Raw genomic sequence first — 16,337 nt, forward strand, 5'->3', positions numbered from 1 at the left:
GCAGGATATATAAATCAATATACAGTACAGCACTGGAGTATAGTAATGAGCATGGCTGCCTTGCTATGCTAAACATCAACATACAAAATCAATGAAGTATTTGAAGAAGAAATAAACTTATCTCATTTAAAATGGCATCAGAAACAGTTAAATACTTAGAAATAAATGTAACCAAGTGAAATATCTGTATAATGAAAACTATAAAACTTCACAGAAATTGAAGAAGAAAAACAAATGAAATGATAACCCATGCTTACAATTGGAAGAATTAATACTGTTAAAATGGCCATACTACCCAAAGCCATTCACAGATTCAATGCATTACCCACCAATATGCTAATGACCTTCTTCACAGAAATAGGAAAACAATCCTAACACCCTGAATAGCCAAAGAAATCCAGAGAAATAAGAACAAGGTGGAGGTATTACCCTTCCAGATTTCAAACTATACTACAAAACCATAGTAATCAACACAGTATGGTACTGGCACAAAAACAGACACATTGGAAAAGATTAAAAAAAATTTTTAAATAAGAGTTGGTCCAAGTATGTTAAGAGCCAATCCTAGGTAAATGTGAATTAATGTTAATTCCCCATTTTCCCACTTATTTTAAGTTTATAAGAAGTAGCTTAATGAGATGAATATACATAGCAGAAATACTTTTGGGTCTAAATATCAAAGTTTATTGAAATAAAATATAATCTATAATAAAAAATACTAATAGTGTTACCACTGGTTACAGATTTAAGTATATTAACAAAAATCTAACATTTTAATCCAAAAATGACACTATCTTTGTGGTACAATAACAAACATGAAATTAAAAGTTGAATAATACTGAATAATTCCTTCAGAAATATTTTATACTTTCTCATCTTTGTTCAATATGCCCCTTATAGGAGTATCCTCCAAAAGTGAAACTTCTGAAACTTAAGACTTAGTTTTTAAATTCAAAAAGTTTTAGCATAATTAGCATATAAAACAACAATTTTCTTAAAAATTCAGTTCAACCCTAAGCTGGGGAGATGCTTTTAAGTGTTTTCATTCAAAAACTGTATTTCAGTGCTCTTTTCTATCAACCTCTAGGGCTGCTATTTATTATTCTACAACTGGAATTCAAGCTGGTCATAAACCAAAACAGATATATTACTTCAGAAGCAGAAAGGGCATTAAGATAGTAAAGGAAAGAAGGAGAAAAAAATAGGCACTCGTACACAGTCTATATATTTAAACTTTTTGAGAACTCTATTTCAGTTGGCCAGTCTTGGCCTGGTACAGAGATCTATCATAGCAACCTCCTGACCCAAATAGCTGGACAATAAAGTGAAAGAAGAAGAAAACCTTTTCTCTTGTTGTATTTCAAGATCACTTTCTCTGTGGTCGTTACACCATTTCACTTGCTAGGCCCCCAAATATGTGCGACATTCCAATTATTCCGCACAATAAAAGGAAAAAAGACACATGCACTAACTTTAGGAAATTACTTTCAGGGTACCTCTGAAGTTTCACAAGTGATGATTATCCCTTTTGCTGATTGTTGGGTAGCAAGCACACATCAATCTCCAATCATATTATCCTACTTGTGATGTGTAGATCTGTGAAAACAATAGTTATCATTTTATTAAGAAAACAGCATTTTAACAAAAACCACTGGAAGCTTTTCAAATTCTCATCTTTAAAAATCTGTAAAGCTCTAGGATATCCTATATACCCTGGAAAAAATGGCTATTTCATTCAACTACCATGTAAAAAACAACAAAAACAGACAAAATTGAGAGACATATAGGAGAGGATTAAATGCCAATCTTAGTCTTAAAACATATTTCATTAGTTAGAACTGTTCTGCAGGGTATTTCAGTTATAATGCTCATTTGGACAGGTCTTTGATTTGAGAATTTAAATAGGTATTTCAGTTTCCTGAATTCTTATTTAAAGCTATAACTACACTAGTGCCAAAGAAGCCAGGATCACCTTCAGAAAAATTTTGCTTTGTCTACCATCTAATCTAGGAGGTACCTCTGCCTGTCAGGATATTGCAGTAAGGATAGATACAAAATCCTTAAAGTTAATTGTGACAAATTAAGTGGTTTGAAGGAATTCTTAGAATTAATATCAGACTAAGTAGAGACATTGTAACATATAACTTTTTGATCTCTAAATCTACAGTGGTTTAAAGTTTAGGTTTTATGTTTCTGCCATGGTATTTTAACACCTTTTCTGGGATAGTTTTCTATGCTGTAAAAAAATGTATTATAGGTAGACAAGTCTAAATTTCACTCCTTCTCAGGTCAGCAGTATAAAGCTAAGCTTGAGGAAACAGTTGAACACCTTTGCCCTGCATTATGAGCTGAATTTTTTGGGGGATCAGAAAAGGAAAGTCAGACATTAGAATCCATGTAAAATACATATATGCATATCATAATTTACTAAACTCTAATTTCTAACAGTAGAAATAATGGGATTAAAAGACATGCATGAGTTAAAATTTAAATAAATCTTCAAAATAAATTAACAGGGTCCTGCAATTTGTCCCTTTAGACTGCATTATCTCTGTATTATAGTATATTTTATTCAAGAAGCCTTTGATTATAATTTTAGTTTTAAAGTGTCATTCCAAAAGAGTAACCACAATTTTTCACTTTTTCCAAAGAGCGCTGGACATCTGTAAAAATGACACTCAATAACTAGAGGACCTAAGAACTGAACTCTGATTCCAGTTAGTTCTTTTACTATTTTTGGTTACTTTCTAACAGAAATTTAACTGTATATATCAAATAACATTTTATAGTTAAAAAAAATTAAATAATCCTAAAAAGGACAATACATAAGAGATCTAAATGAATTTTATCCAGCAAAAACATTCATATATATGTATCAGTAATCTGATCCCACTGTACTTTATTCCATGAAGGAACAGAATCTAAATATTTAGATATATTAAAGATACTGGAAAAGATAGATTTTCAACCCTTTTATACTCCCAAGTACTCTTGGTTTTGATTTTGTAGCCCTACGGAACACAAAAGCAACTGTAAAATCCTACATTTGTGGAAGAGGGAAGTCCCTGGCATCCAGTGGTTAAGATTCAGCACTTCCACTGCAGGGGGCATGGGTTTACTCCCTGGTTTGGGAATTAAGATCCCACATACTGTGCAGTGCAGCAAAACAAAACACACACACACTTGGGGAGGAGAAGATGCCATACTCAAACACAAGACAACTCTCCACACTTAACAGCATTCAGAAAAAAACTGGCTGTAGAAATATTGCCACTGGGGGAAAACATCTACACATTCAAGAGCAAAAGATGTGTAATATTTATGATTATTTCAATAATACCCTGTGCTTATCGAAGGTGCAAAGCACTAAAATGAGCACTCTTTAGATACTTAAACTGAGGCACAGTAAATTTGCTGAAGGCAGGATAAAAGCCAGGTTTTCAGACAAAATGCTTCAGAATTTCACATTTCCCATCCCTTAAAATACAAATTATATGCTATCTTTAATGCGATCTTATTTTTATCAAATTTTAGTAAATTTATTATTAGGGTTTAAGTTGTATGTCCAAATATTTTGTGATAGGTAAAAGCCATAAGCTTTCCATCATGTTTTACTATAACTTCATTTAATAGGAAAGTTAAATGAAATGTCATCAATTTGCTTTTTAAAAAAAAAAACAAATGATTTGTTTTAGGACAGCTCTAGAAATTCTTGCCTTGATTTTTGTCCAGTAGGATTTTATAAGTATCTGCTTGAAAGGCCAACATTAATATAGTTCTCTTTTTAAATATATATTTGACTTCTAGTCCTTTCCTCTCGAGATGTTTTGTCTCTTAGTGAACTGAGCTGCTTATTCATTGAAAACAAAATGTTACAGTTTTGTGAAAGTACAAAATGGTTAATGTTGGATTCAATCAATCTGATAGTAAACTGCTTGTTAATTAAGCTAAGATCAAGAAGTATGGGGAAAAATTCAAAACATAATGTGGGATAAGTAGTCAAATACTAGAGATGTTAGACAGAAAATATATTCCAAAGCCTAATTCTAATACTTAAATCTATATGTCTCATTCAACTACTTACTGGACACCTTGAAACATGAAATAAGATACTTTACCTATGCACAATGAACTAGCATTTTACAGGAAGCAGCCAAATGCCAGTTTTAACTGCCTCAAATAGCTTGGTGTGCGTATGCTTACAATGATTCTTAAATTTGAGGAACATTCCCAGATTCCCTTGAGAATCTATTAGATCTAGGAGTCATAGATCCTTGCTTCAGAAACACACACACACACACACACAACACAATTTTTAAGTGTTGATAACACTGTAAATCACAGCACTGTTGGGATTGGCATGAGAAAATTTTCATACTGTTAATAAAGACTGGTCACTAACCTTAAGGAATAGTCTTTGAAAGTACGAGAAAGTTCAATGACCGTATCCATTCATTCATCTGCCTCTTTTGCTAGCTCTAATGGTGACTGGTTGATGCAAATGTGCCTCTAATCTAGCCTATAAATCTTAAAAACAAAAATGTTTAAGTTCTAATTTCTGCTAGTCTTATACATGTAACAATTTTCAAGCATTACAAAGTACTGTGAAGGAAAGACTAATACACCACTATCAAATTCCAATATACCCAAACCAACAATGACATGTCTGAATATGTAATTTGTTGACTTGAGCAAAATAAAAACATAATTGCTCTAAATTCTTTTTTACTTTCAAGGATGTAAAACCAGATCTCTAAGAAATTTTTTTAACAGAATTAAACATTTAATTTTCCCCCCACAGTATTCAAAGTAAACATTTTATCATTATTACTCTTGGTATACCAAACTGAATTTCAGGAATGTAAGAAAGCCCAAGTGGGAAATATTACATAGAAAAAGGCTGAATTAGCAAACACGTTATATTTCTTACTTATTTCTCATAAGTATACATTGACATTTACTTATCTGATAGCAGTACTGCTGGTTTCGAGTAAATTTTTCTTCCTTCAATGGGAATGCAGAATGGCAGTGTTGTCTTTGGAACAAATTAAGAAGACAGTAACAACTAACAGAGGAATAACTTCTACACATATGTTTTTCAAGGGCAATGAATAGTTAAGAATATAATTATGGAAAAGTATGCCTCAAATACATTTTTAAAAATTTCTCAGGATTTATTGTTTTGTTTCTTAATAAAATATAATGCACCGACACTGTGTTTCCTCCTTTAACCAACAGTGATATCAAGAATAAACTCGGCCTAAAAATCAATTGTTTGAGCTAACAGAGAACTGTGTAATACATTTTATATCTGATTACTTGAGCACTATATGCATATTTTGGGTTACGGTCAAGAGGCTCACCAAATATTTTGTATGAAAGTTTTATAAACCAAACAGGTTCTCTGATGACTTACCATGCTAGCATGTGAAATTTGAAGGAATAACAAATGGTATAACATAAAGAGACATGTGATACAGGCGGACATAAAAGATACAGCTTGACCCTGAATATTTCTCTTAGAATAACTTCATCCATAAATAAGACTTTACTTTTTATATATAGATTTATCCCACAACTGGTCTTGGATCACAGAGAATGTGAAGGACATAGCTTAAGAAATCAAGACGATGGGTTTTTTTGTAGTCTTTCGTCCCCTCAGACCACAAAAAGCATTCTCTAAGTGGATGCTCAGGTTAAATTAAGATGCTCTTGAACAGACAAATTTACTGAGGCTTAGAATGTAAATCACGTAACTACTTACAGCAGCAATAGTCTTTTCAAAAATGACTAAAACAAACTTTTAAATATAAAGCATATAAAAAGGACTATCAAGGATAGTTTTCCAAACTATAGAAATACAGGAAAATATGTGTTGCCTCATAATAAAGTTCAATAAATATTCTTTCTGAATCCTAGAAACACTATAAGATGTTATAGGTTATTTGGTTCTTATAAGTTAGAAAAATCTGATTGTTTCTACATAAATTCCTCCAAATTCTTATCTATCGTCAAACAGATTTTTAATAATGCTTTTCTACTAGACTCAGAGACTATCTCTAACATCCTTTCAGAAATGTGCTTTTTTTTGATTTAATAAGTATACTTAATTTTCTACAAAATAAACATGATTTAAATTTTAAGGTTCAAGGTAATTATAGAAAAAGGTAGACACTGAACTATCTCTTTTTGTAAATCCCTATATTTACAAGGGCTAGCATCCACTGTGGTTTTCTCTTTATACTCACTTGTCACACTGAATAAATAGTAACTGTGGTCCAAGTAACCTATATTAAAGATTTTAAAACTCCTCAAAATTTTACAACACTACAAAGTTTTAAGATCTAATTTTGAGAGTATTAGTGTTATGTAATTTTGTTACTGGAAAAGAAATAAATTTTTTTTTCTTATCTAAATTAAATCCAAGTTCCATTATCAGTTTCTCAACGTATATCTAAAATGTACATTCCTAAACAAAGGTAAAGCTGTTCAAGGGCTGAACTAGTCCAATATACAACTGAGGGTTATTTATTATTATTATTATTGTCTTTTTTTTTCTTTTTAAATCTATATTAAACCCCTGGTTTCTCATGGATCAGATCATAATTTAACATTGTAAAAATTAATTTCAGAAACTATTGTGCTAATATTTAGATTTGAGGAAGGAATCAGACAAAATCAATGATCTCTATTCATTGTTAGAACAGAAAATGAAATAGCTTACTAACTGATATGAGTTATGAATGTCACTATGACATAAAATTTGCTGTTATTTACTTATTTGGCTACAAGTGCATTATTTTTCATGAATAACAACACAGCATTTCCAACTTGTAACATGAAACTCCAGCTCATAAAGAGTATACTGTGTGATTTTAAAAAGTCTGATTGTAATTAAGTAACAACCTTTCCCCTGATAAACATGAACAAAATCCATTGGGAAATCAGGCACAGACGGTATTTATCGGTTTTTCTTCCTTTCCTCCTATGGTTGTTTCTGAAGACATACAGATGGCTCCAACAGAATCCACACTTGTTACAAAATGACACAGCTATTTTTCTCCTTTTCCTTTTCTTTATCTTTTTCTCGTGGTTCCTTTCGTTTACGTTCACTGTTTCCAGATTGTCTGCCACTTGACGGAGAGGCTTGCGCTGGCTGGCTTTGCTTTAAGGAAAATAAACAGGAAGAAATTATCACAATTTTTCTAAGATGCTTAAGCAGAGTTATCTAGAAAGAAAAATCATGAAAGTAAAAGGCATCAGTAACGGAAAAAAGGCTACTGGTATATAAATTTTTAATGTTATATGGTACCTGCGTAATTGCCTCTATCATTCAGAATAGATATAATTAATGTATCCATTATTGTAAGTAAATAAACAATAAATAACATGTGAGCAACTTCCCTTTCACTTTTCACTTTCATGCATTGGAGAAGGAAATGGCAACCCACTCCAGTGTTCTTGCCTGGAGAATCCCAGGGACAGGGGAGCCTGGTGGGCTGCTGTCTATGGGGTCGCACAGAGTCGGACACGACTGAAGCGACTTAGCAGCAGCAGCAGCAGCAGCAAGATAATCACAAACTTAGGACTGTGTCATAAAACCCATGGATGCTAAAATGCTAACAGAGTCAATACCTAATTTAAAAGTTTTAATCTCAGCACACATTTCTTTATTGCTAAAATGATCCTTATATTTAAGAGTCAGAACACTAGTCTTTACCGGGGCCTGTGTAGAAGCAGAAGCAGAAGCGGAAGCAGAAGCGGAAGCAGAAGCAGCAGCTGCTGCAGCTTGTTCCTGTTCCTGGTAATATTGAGAAGCTCGTCGATCCTCTTCTTCTTGGAGTTTCTTTGCTAGTTCCAAATCACTGATTCCTTCAGGTATTTGTTCCCAATTGATCTCTTGGCTCTGCTGTTCTTGTTGTAAAGATAAAGCCATAAGATAGTCCTAAGAAATTAAATGATAACCATCTTTAGCTGTGAGATTTTACCCAAGAACTAATGTGTATAAATTCAGAGCTTATATCTACAAATCTATGAAAATGGCTTTTTAAAAACATACTAGATGTTAAATATAAAAATAAAAGTTTATTATTTCTGTTTGTGAAACAGTATTATTTCGGCAATGCTGCCATTGTTATCAATATTTTAAAAATTCATTTAAAATTCTCTCTAGCAGCAGTATATAAGGCATTCAAGAAAGTTTATAAAAGAGAGAAGCACATGTCTATAGAAAATTGATACAAAATAAAAAAGCATAAATAGGAAAGTTAAGATTACCATATTATCATCATAGAGTCAACTACTGTTAACAATTAATATATAATTCATCTCGGTTTTTTCTATATTCACATATGGATTTAAATACATCTTCCAACTCCTGAAACTTTCATAATGTTTTCTTTTCTATTTAATGTCATAAAAGTCTTCTGTTTTAAAAAAAAATCATAAACACAGACCCAAATTATTTATTAAAGTCTTCCAAAGACAATTTTTAAAGCCAATGTAGCTGTCCATCAAACAATCATATGCAGTTACTTAATCATGCTCTTCCTCCTCCTATACACATACTCAGATTATTTCCTATGAGATAAAGTGATGCATCTTTGGTCAAAAGTTATACATCTAACTTAACGTCCACTTTTATTACGAATTAGTGCTGAATGAAACTTGACTATTCTGTGCACCTCCCCCAGCACACTCTCAAAGTAAGAGAATTATAAATAATCACAGAAGATATGTAAAAGGTTGTTGCCTGTGAACACCTTGTACTATCTAGCATGATCATCTTAGAGGCATCAAGAAATTGTCCTTCAAATTTTTCTCCTCGATTCTTCAAACTCCACTCTTTGCCAAGTCTTTGATACTTAAAAAAAAATTTATTTTTATTTATTCACTTATTTGGCTGCACTGGGTCCTAGTTGTGGCAAAGGAGATCTTTAGTTGACACACATGGGATCTTCGATCTGACATGCGGGATCATTTTTCAGTTGTGGCATGTGAACTCTTAGTAGCAGCATGTAGGAGCTAGTCCCCTAAGCAGGGATTGAACCTGGGCCTCCTGCCTTGGGACCGTGAAATCTTAGCCACTGGACCATCAGCAAAGACTCGCTTCTTTGTTACTTTGCAAACAATATCATATGTATAGTCTCAAGATCTTATGACTAGATTACTGTGGCAATCTACTGCTTTACTAAAATCCTTGTGTGCCAATATTTTTTATATACAGTGGTTTAAAAATCTTATATATTTCTCTTAAATAACACTTAAAAACAATGCCCCTGTATACCTTCTGGAGGAAAATGAGTATGGATTACTATGGCTGTTTGTCAAAGCAAAGTTGAGAGTCCTAGAAAGATTAGCATTTGTTTGAATCAAGTATTCTTTTGTCCATTCACAGCTTGCTATTCAAACTGCCATTACAGAACTTATATATTAGTTGGTAAAATACCTGCCTCCCCAACTGACTGCCGAGTCACTGAGAACAGGACAGAATGATTTATCTTTGTGTCCCCAGGACCTAGTTACAGTGTTCAATACAACTGCTCAATGAATACTGGCTAAACGAACACAGTCTCTATGCACTTAAATTGTTATCAGCAAAACATGTGCCAACTGTTTAACATAACCATATTTCCACCTCAGTTAGAAAATGTCACATCATTGTTAGACTTCTAGTAATAAACGCAACTGTGGCTCTAAGTCTACCCACCAACAAGCAAAAATTTCATCTATCTCAGTTCTAAATAAGAATTCTACCAGCAGTGCAGCTCCCGCTGTAAAAGTGTCTGTTCCTCCTTACCTTGGATTCTAAGGCTTAGAACACCCCCTACTCTTTACCCAGTGCATGCAATCTTGAAGACTCCCTCTGTACTACTTTTTTCTAACTAACCAAAATAGATCTCAAATATGTACTCATCTCATCGTCTCTACCACTAAAGCTAAGCAAATCGCTACTTTGCTTACACCAGTGTCCTTCCTATGCATTTGCCACATAGCAGGTTTTTAAAAAGGTAAAGCAGTGCTTCCTTCAGCAGCATATATACTAAAATTGGAATGACACAGAGGAGATTAACATGGCCCCTATGCAAGGATGACATACAAATTTGTGAAGCATTCCACATTTTTTACAGAAGTAGACATATACTGTTGTACATATGAAACATGTTATAAACTAATGTTACCTCACTTTAAGAAAACAGGTAAATTAGATCATTGTCACTTCCATGTTTAATATCTGGCATATCTTCCCTCCTACAATTAGAATAAAATTCCAACTCTTTACCATGACCTTCACAGTTCAATATAATTAGGCCTTCTGAACCAAAGTGTACAATTAATGTAGAATAATCATTTACCTATTTAGGAAGTAATAGAATTTCACAAGTATTGATATATTAATTAACAAATCTTTAGTTCAAAATTCTGAATAACCAAATTCATATTTGAAAGGAATGAGCATTTATCAATAAAACAATATGAAGATGAAACATATTTACCTGATCTATCTGATCTTGTTGTCCTCTGTATACAGTTTCAGGATCTGAAGGAGGCCGCAGATGAAATTCTGAGTCACAGAAATTTCCATCACCATCAACATTGTGTAGGCTTTCCCAAACAACTTTTTCTTCAGTGAGAAATCCTTGGTCTGTTACCAACAAATATAGTAGACCCTTAATAAGAAATAAGAAAAAGGACTGTTAAGTTGATTAAAACTAGTTTAAAAATTTATAATTTAAAATAAATTATATAATCTGTTTAAAATATAATTATTCCTACTAATTTCCTGTTATGTCATCCTACTATATGACATAATAAATAGTAGACCAAGTAGATAACTTACTTGCTCACTAAGTTATATCCACTTGACTTTGAATATATTTTATAATTGCTACACCATAGTATAATGAGAATTAGGAGCTCTTAGCGTCTCAACTAATTCATAACTTATAAACAGCCCCTTGGGATTTTTTAATCTCCCTTCACAAAATAGAAAAATACTAGACAATAAGTCCCTAAAAAATACATCAAATAACAAGACATAGTACAAAAAAATTATATAATATTGCCTGTTTCTTAAAAAAATTAAGCCTATATCACTAATCCAATCCATATCAATTTTTCCCTGTCTGCACCATTTGCTGCTCTTAATTTATATACACCAATGGTACTTTGTACTTTTTTTATTGTAGCACTGAATCATACTACACAATGATTATATTTTCCTCCTTGTTCTCCAGACTATATAGTCTATCTCTTGGCCTACTGTAGGCTGTATCATAAAGCTGGAGTCTAATATTTATTGAATCAATGTATTCATAATGTATTTATAGTCATTATCATAGAATTTAGCATTGATCTCTAACTGTTCATATGCATCAGTTCTAATTGCAATCGTATGTAAAGGGTCCCTAGTATAATGCTTGTAAGCAATTTTTTCCTCAGATTTGCCAAGGATAAGACTTTCAATTACTTAGAGTTCCCACTGGTTAATATAGTATTTATAATTGCACAAGAATCATAGTTTTCAAGTTTTCACTTATACACAATCTTAATAATAAGAAATTCCTTTAAAGACTTGTGGTACGTGTAGCAAAATTACTGAATAAATTCTGAAGCTCAAAAAAAAAAAACTAAGTAGTTACTCTGGAACATTTATTATGTGTCCAGCACTGTGAGACACAGCTCTTCCTAGGGTACAGTCTTTCCTATTGTCTAGTAGCAGTTACATTCAAGCATCAGCTGTAGACATTGGTTAATTTATAAGGTCACTGAAATGACTACAGCAACATGAAAAGTATTTATAAAGAAAAACATTATGGTATAAAGTTTAAAGATACTATTTTAAGCAAAAATTAAGTCCAGGATCATTTTTTTAAAAATCAAGTATGTTCCAATTTATCAAATATTGAGTGCCTGCCATATACTCAGCACTATGCTAAGTGATTGAGGATTCATATCATGGATTGTAATGATCCCACCTTACTCTGGTATTAGCTTCTCCTTTTCTGTGATTCCACAGAATTCTGAACTTAACACTATTACAGCACTTCATACACTGAATTATCATTGTCTGTTTACTTACTTATCTCTACTAATACATTTCAGGCTTGACCTAACATATTTTTAATACCTAGATAGGGTTTACCTTGTTCTAGGAAAATTAAAGAGTAAAAACTTAATTTTCCACTGAACAAGTCTGACCCTTTTTGTTTAATACTTATCACAATGCATTTCAACATATTATACAATATATAAGTTTTACAATTTATTCTATGTAGGTCGTATATTAGATTGGCTGTTTGTTGGGAAAGAACTATAATCTTATCAATAATTTTTCTCCAAATGACACTTTAGGAAAGGTAAATTCTAGGAGGGTTTTTATGAAAGCTATTACTAACCATGCTGCTGCTGCTCTGCTAAGTCGCTTCAGTCGTGTCCGACTCTGTGTGACCCCATAGATGGCAGCCCACCAGGCTCCCCCGTCCCTGGGATTCTCCCGGCAAGCACACTGGAGTGGGTTGCCATTTCCTTCTCCAATGCATGAAAGTGAAAAGTGAAAGTGAAGTTACTCATTCGTGTCCGACTCTTAGCGACCCCATGGACTGCAGCCTACCAGGCTCCTCCGTCCATGGGATTCTCCAGGCAAGAGTACTGACCATAGCACATGAATATTTAAAAGTTTTAATTAAAAGGGTAGTCATTTCTTGCATATCTAACCTATCTTCTTATGGACACCAGCCTCAATTTCTTCCTCTTTTAGATGTTGACATTTATCAAAAAAGTCTATAATTGGTCCACTGACAACAATGCTGGTTATTACTTAACAGTTCCTTGACACAGCTGCAGTGTAAAATAGCAAAGCATGTATCCATGCTGTACTGAATACTTTAAGTTCATTTGTTCCTGACAGTCTACAATTAAATCACCACTAAGAATATTTCTTGGGAATTCCCTGGATGTCCAGTAGTTAGGAAGTAATGTTTCACCACTGTGGCCCAAGTTCAATCCCTGGTTTAGGAACTAAACGCAAACCATGTGGTGTGGCTAAAAAGGAAAAAAAAAAATTCTTGCTTTTGTATCCCAGCACTGCTGTGATATTGTCTAGCCAAAGTTTGCTTACCTAACCTTAAATCTTTTTCCTAATCTCACTCACCAGTCTCTAAAATATTAATTTCATCAAAAAATACAAAATACATATATTAAATTCATAATTATTAATATATAAATGTACATTTTATTATGTGAAAATATATTAGATAATTTTCATAATTTTTTAAAATGGGCACTTTTAACTATTAAAGACTGAACAAAAATCTATTCTATGTAAAATATACTAATAATTTCATACAGAGTATATAGTATTTGTATTAACAATATACATAAAGCCATCACATTTTGTAAATTGGCAAGACAGAAGAAAATCTGATAATACTGTAATACAAAAGTAATTCCAGCCTTTAAGTACAGAGGAAAACACTGCTAGTTTCTGGTTAACTAGGTTGGATTTGAATTATTTAAAGCCTGGTCTCTCGGATGTAAAGTGGGAATAATAATATCCACTCCTCAGAGGGGAGTTGTGAAAATTAAATGAGATAATGATATGGGTACCAGAAAGCATAAAAATCTTTTCTACAAATCACAGTAAAAATAAGCTCCATTAATGGAATAATACACTTACAGATACTTTTGACTGACTGCCAATTTATTATAGACTGGTTCAGTTCAGTTCAGTCGCTCAGTTGTGTCCAACTCTTTGCGACCCCACGAACTGCAGCACGCCAGGCCTCCCTGTCCATCATCAACTCCCGGAGTTCACTCAGACTCGCATCCATCGAATCAGTGATGCCATCCAGCCATCTCATCCTCGGTTATCCCCTTCTCCTCCTGCCCCCAGTCCCTCCCAGCACCAGAGTCTTTTCCATGGAGAGGGAAATGGTAACCCACTCCAGTATTCTTGCCTGGAAAATCCCAAGGATGGAGGAGTCTGGTAGGTTACAGTCCACGGGGTCGCAAAGAGTCGGACACGATGGAGAGACTTCACTTCACTATGCTGGATGAAATTTAAATAAAGATAAGTCTAGAAGTACTTCCTTAGAGTTAGTAAAGCTACTGCTGTATTATTTGCTCAAAGATTATTAAAAAAAAAAAAAAAAAGTCTTTTCCAATGAGTCAACTCTTCGCATGAGGTGGCCAGAGTACTGGAGTTTCAGCTTTAGCATCATTCCTTCCAAAGAAATCCCAGGGTTGATCTCCTTCAGAATGGACTGGTTGGATCTCCTTGCAGTCCAAGGACTCTCAAGAGTTTTCTCCAACACCGTAATTCAAAAGCATCAATTCTTCGGCGCTCAGCCTTCTTCACAGTCCAACTCTTAACTTCCACACATGACTACTGGAAAAACAATAGCCTTGCCTAGATGGACCTTAGTCGGCAAGGTAATGTCTCTGCTTTTGAATATGCTATCTAGGTTGGTCATAACTTTCCTTCCAAGGAGTAAGCGTCTTTTAATTTCATGGCTGCAGTCACCATCTGCAGTGATTTTGGAGCCCCCCAAAATAAAGTCTGACACTGTTTCCACTGTTTCTCCATCTATTTCCCATGGAGTAATGGGACCGGATGCCATGATCTTCGTTTTCTGAATGTTGAGCTTGAAGCCAACTTTTTCGCTCTCCTCTTTTACTTTCATCAAGAGGCTTTTTTAGTTCCTCTTCACTTTCTGCCATAAGGGTGGTGTCATCTGCATATCTGAGGTTATTGATATTTCTCCCGGCAATCTTGATTCCAGCTTGTGCTTCTTCCAGTCCAGCATTTCTCATGATGTACTCTGCATATAAGTTAAATAAGCAGGATGACAATATACAGCCTTGACGTACCCCTTTTCCTATTTGGAACCAGTCTGTTGTTCCATGTCCAGTTCTAACTCTTGCTTCCTAGCCTGCATATAGATTTCTCAAGAGGCAGGTTAGGTGGCCTGGTATTCCCATCTCTTTAAGAATTTTCCACAGTTTATTGTGATCCACACAGTCAAAGGTTTGGGCATAGTCAATAAACCAGAAATAGATGTTTTTCTGGAACTCTCTTGCTTTTTCCACAATCCAGCGGATGTTGGCAATTTGATCTCTGGTTCCTCTGCCTTTTCTAAAGCCAGCTTGAACATCAGGAAGTTCACGGCTCATGTATTGCTGAAGCCTGGCTTGGAGAATTTTGAGCATACTTTACTAGCATGTGAGATGAGTGCAATTGTGTGGTAGTTTGAACATTCTTTGGCATTGCCTTTCTTTGGGATTGGAATGAAAATGGACCTTTTCCAGTCCTGTGGCCACTGCTGAGTTTTCCAAATTTGCTGGCATATTGAGTGCAGCACTTTCACAGCATCATCTTTCAGGATTTGAAATAGCTCAAATGGAATTCCATCACCTCCACTAGCTTTGTTTGCAGTGATGTTTTTTAAGGCCCACTTGACTTCACATTCCAGGATGTCTGGCTCTAGATGAGTGATTACACTAATGTGATTATCCGGGCAGTGAAGACCCTTTTTGTACAGTTCTGTGTATTCTTGCCATCTCTTCTTAATATCTTCTGCTTCTGTTAGGTCTATAGTTTATTATTATTATAGGTCCCTAGTTATAGACACCATTTATCTATACAGTGTTGAGAAAATATTCTATCCAGATATTAAAATTATTTTTTGTTGAAAGTATATCTAGAATTCCATGGAATGAACTGTGTTTCTACTCTAGGTGTTCCAAAGAGTTTACAGAAGCAGGAAGAAACAAAATAAAGTGATCATTAAATACAAATGCAAACGGCCCTAAAAATATCAGGGTCTTTCAAAAGTGAAATGTTAGAAATCTTCCTGTTCCTGCTCAGTAAATGATCTTGCCTTACACATTAAAGAAAATAGAACTACCGAAACAATAACTTTCTCTATTTCCTGCCATCAAATCTATAAACCTACCTGTAGCCATTGTTGTTATTTGTTGTTCAGTTGCTCAGTCATATCTGACTCTTTGCGAACCCATGAACTACAGCACCATAGACCTCCCTGTCCTTCACTATCTCCCAGAGTTCACTCAAACTCAAGTCCATTAAGTTGGTAATGCCATCCAGCCATCTCATCCTCTGTTGCCCCCTTCTCTTCCTGCTTTCAATCTTTCCCAGCATCAGGGTCTTTTCCAATGAATCAGCTCTTCGCATTCAAGTGGCCAAATATTGGAGCTTCAACTTCAGCATCAGTGCTTCCAATGAATATTCAGGGTTGATTTCCTTTAGGATTGACTGATTCGATCTTGTAGTCCAAGGGACTCTCAAAAGACCCAGAGGGATGGTACGGGGAGGG

At 34.2% G+C, this 16,337-nt stretch overlaps 1 protein-coding gene and 1 non-coding gene across 4 annotated transcripts in view; one reads left to right on the forward strand and one right to left on the reverse strand.

Moving 5' to 3' along the window:
- Positions 1 to 661: 661 nt before the first annotated feature.
- MINDY2 (MINDY lysine 48 deubiquitinase 2) overlaps positions 662 to 16,337 on the reverse strand; it is an 81,578-nt gene continuing 65,902 nt past the window's right edge. For 2 of the 3 annotated variants that reach the window (XM_027971795.3, XM_042252390.2), the window contains 3 exons: positions 10,497 to 10,670; positions 7,721 to 7,945; positions 662 to 7,165 (listed from right to left, as the gene is read on the reverse strand). In XM_027971795.3, the coding sequence (XP_027827596.2) occupies positions 7,037 to 7,165; positions 7,721 to 7,945; positions 10,497 to 10,670 (528 nt within the window). In that variant the 3' untranslated portion in view covers positions 662 to 7,036. The remainder of the gene's footprint in view (positions 7,166 to 7,720; positions 7,946 to 10,496; positions 10,671 to 16,337) is intronic. The other variant, XR_009601207.1, reaches the window with a different exon arrangement.
- LOC114115995 (U6 spliceosomal RNA) lies at positions 10,019 to 10,125 on the forward strand. Its single transcript, XR_003590092.1, has one exon. It is a non-coding gene; the product is annotated as a U6 spliceosomal RNA (small nuclear RNA).

This window comes from Ovis aries, chromosome 7, assembly GCF_016772045.2.
Source record: "Ovis aries strain OAR_USU_Benz2616 breed Rambouillet chromosome 7, ARS-UI_Ramb_v3.0, whole genome shotgun sequence".
NCBI lineage: Eukaryota > Metazoa > Chordata > Mammalia > Artiodactyla > Bovidae > Ovis > Ovis aries.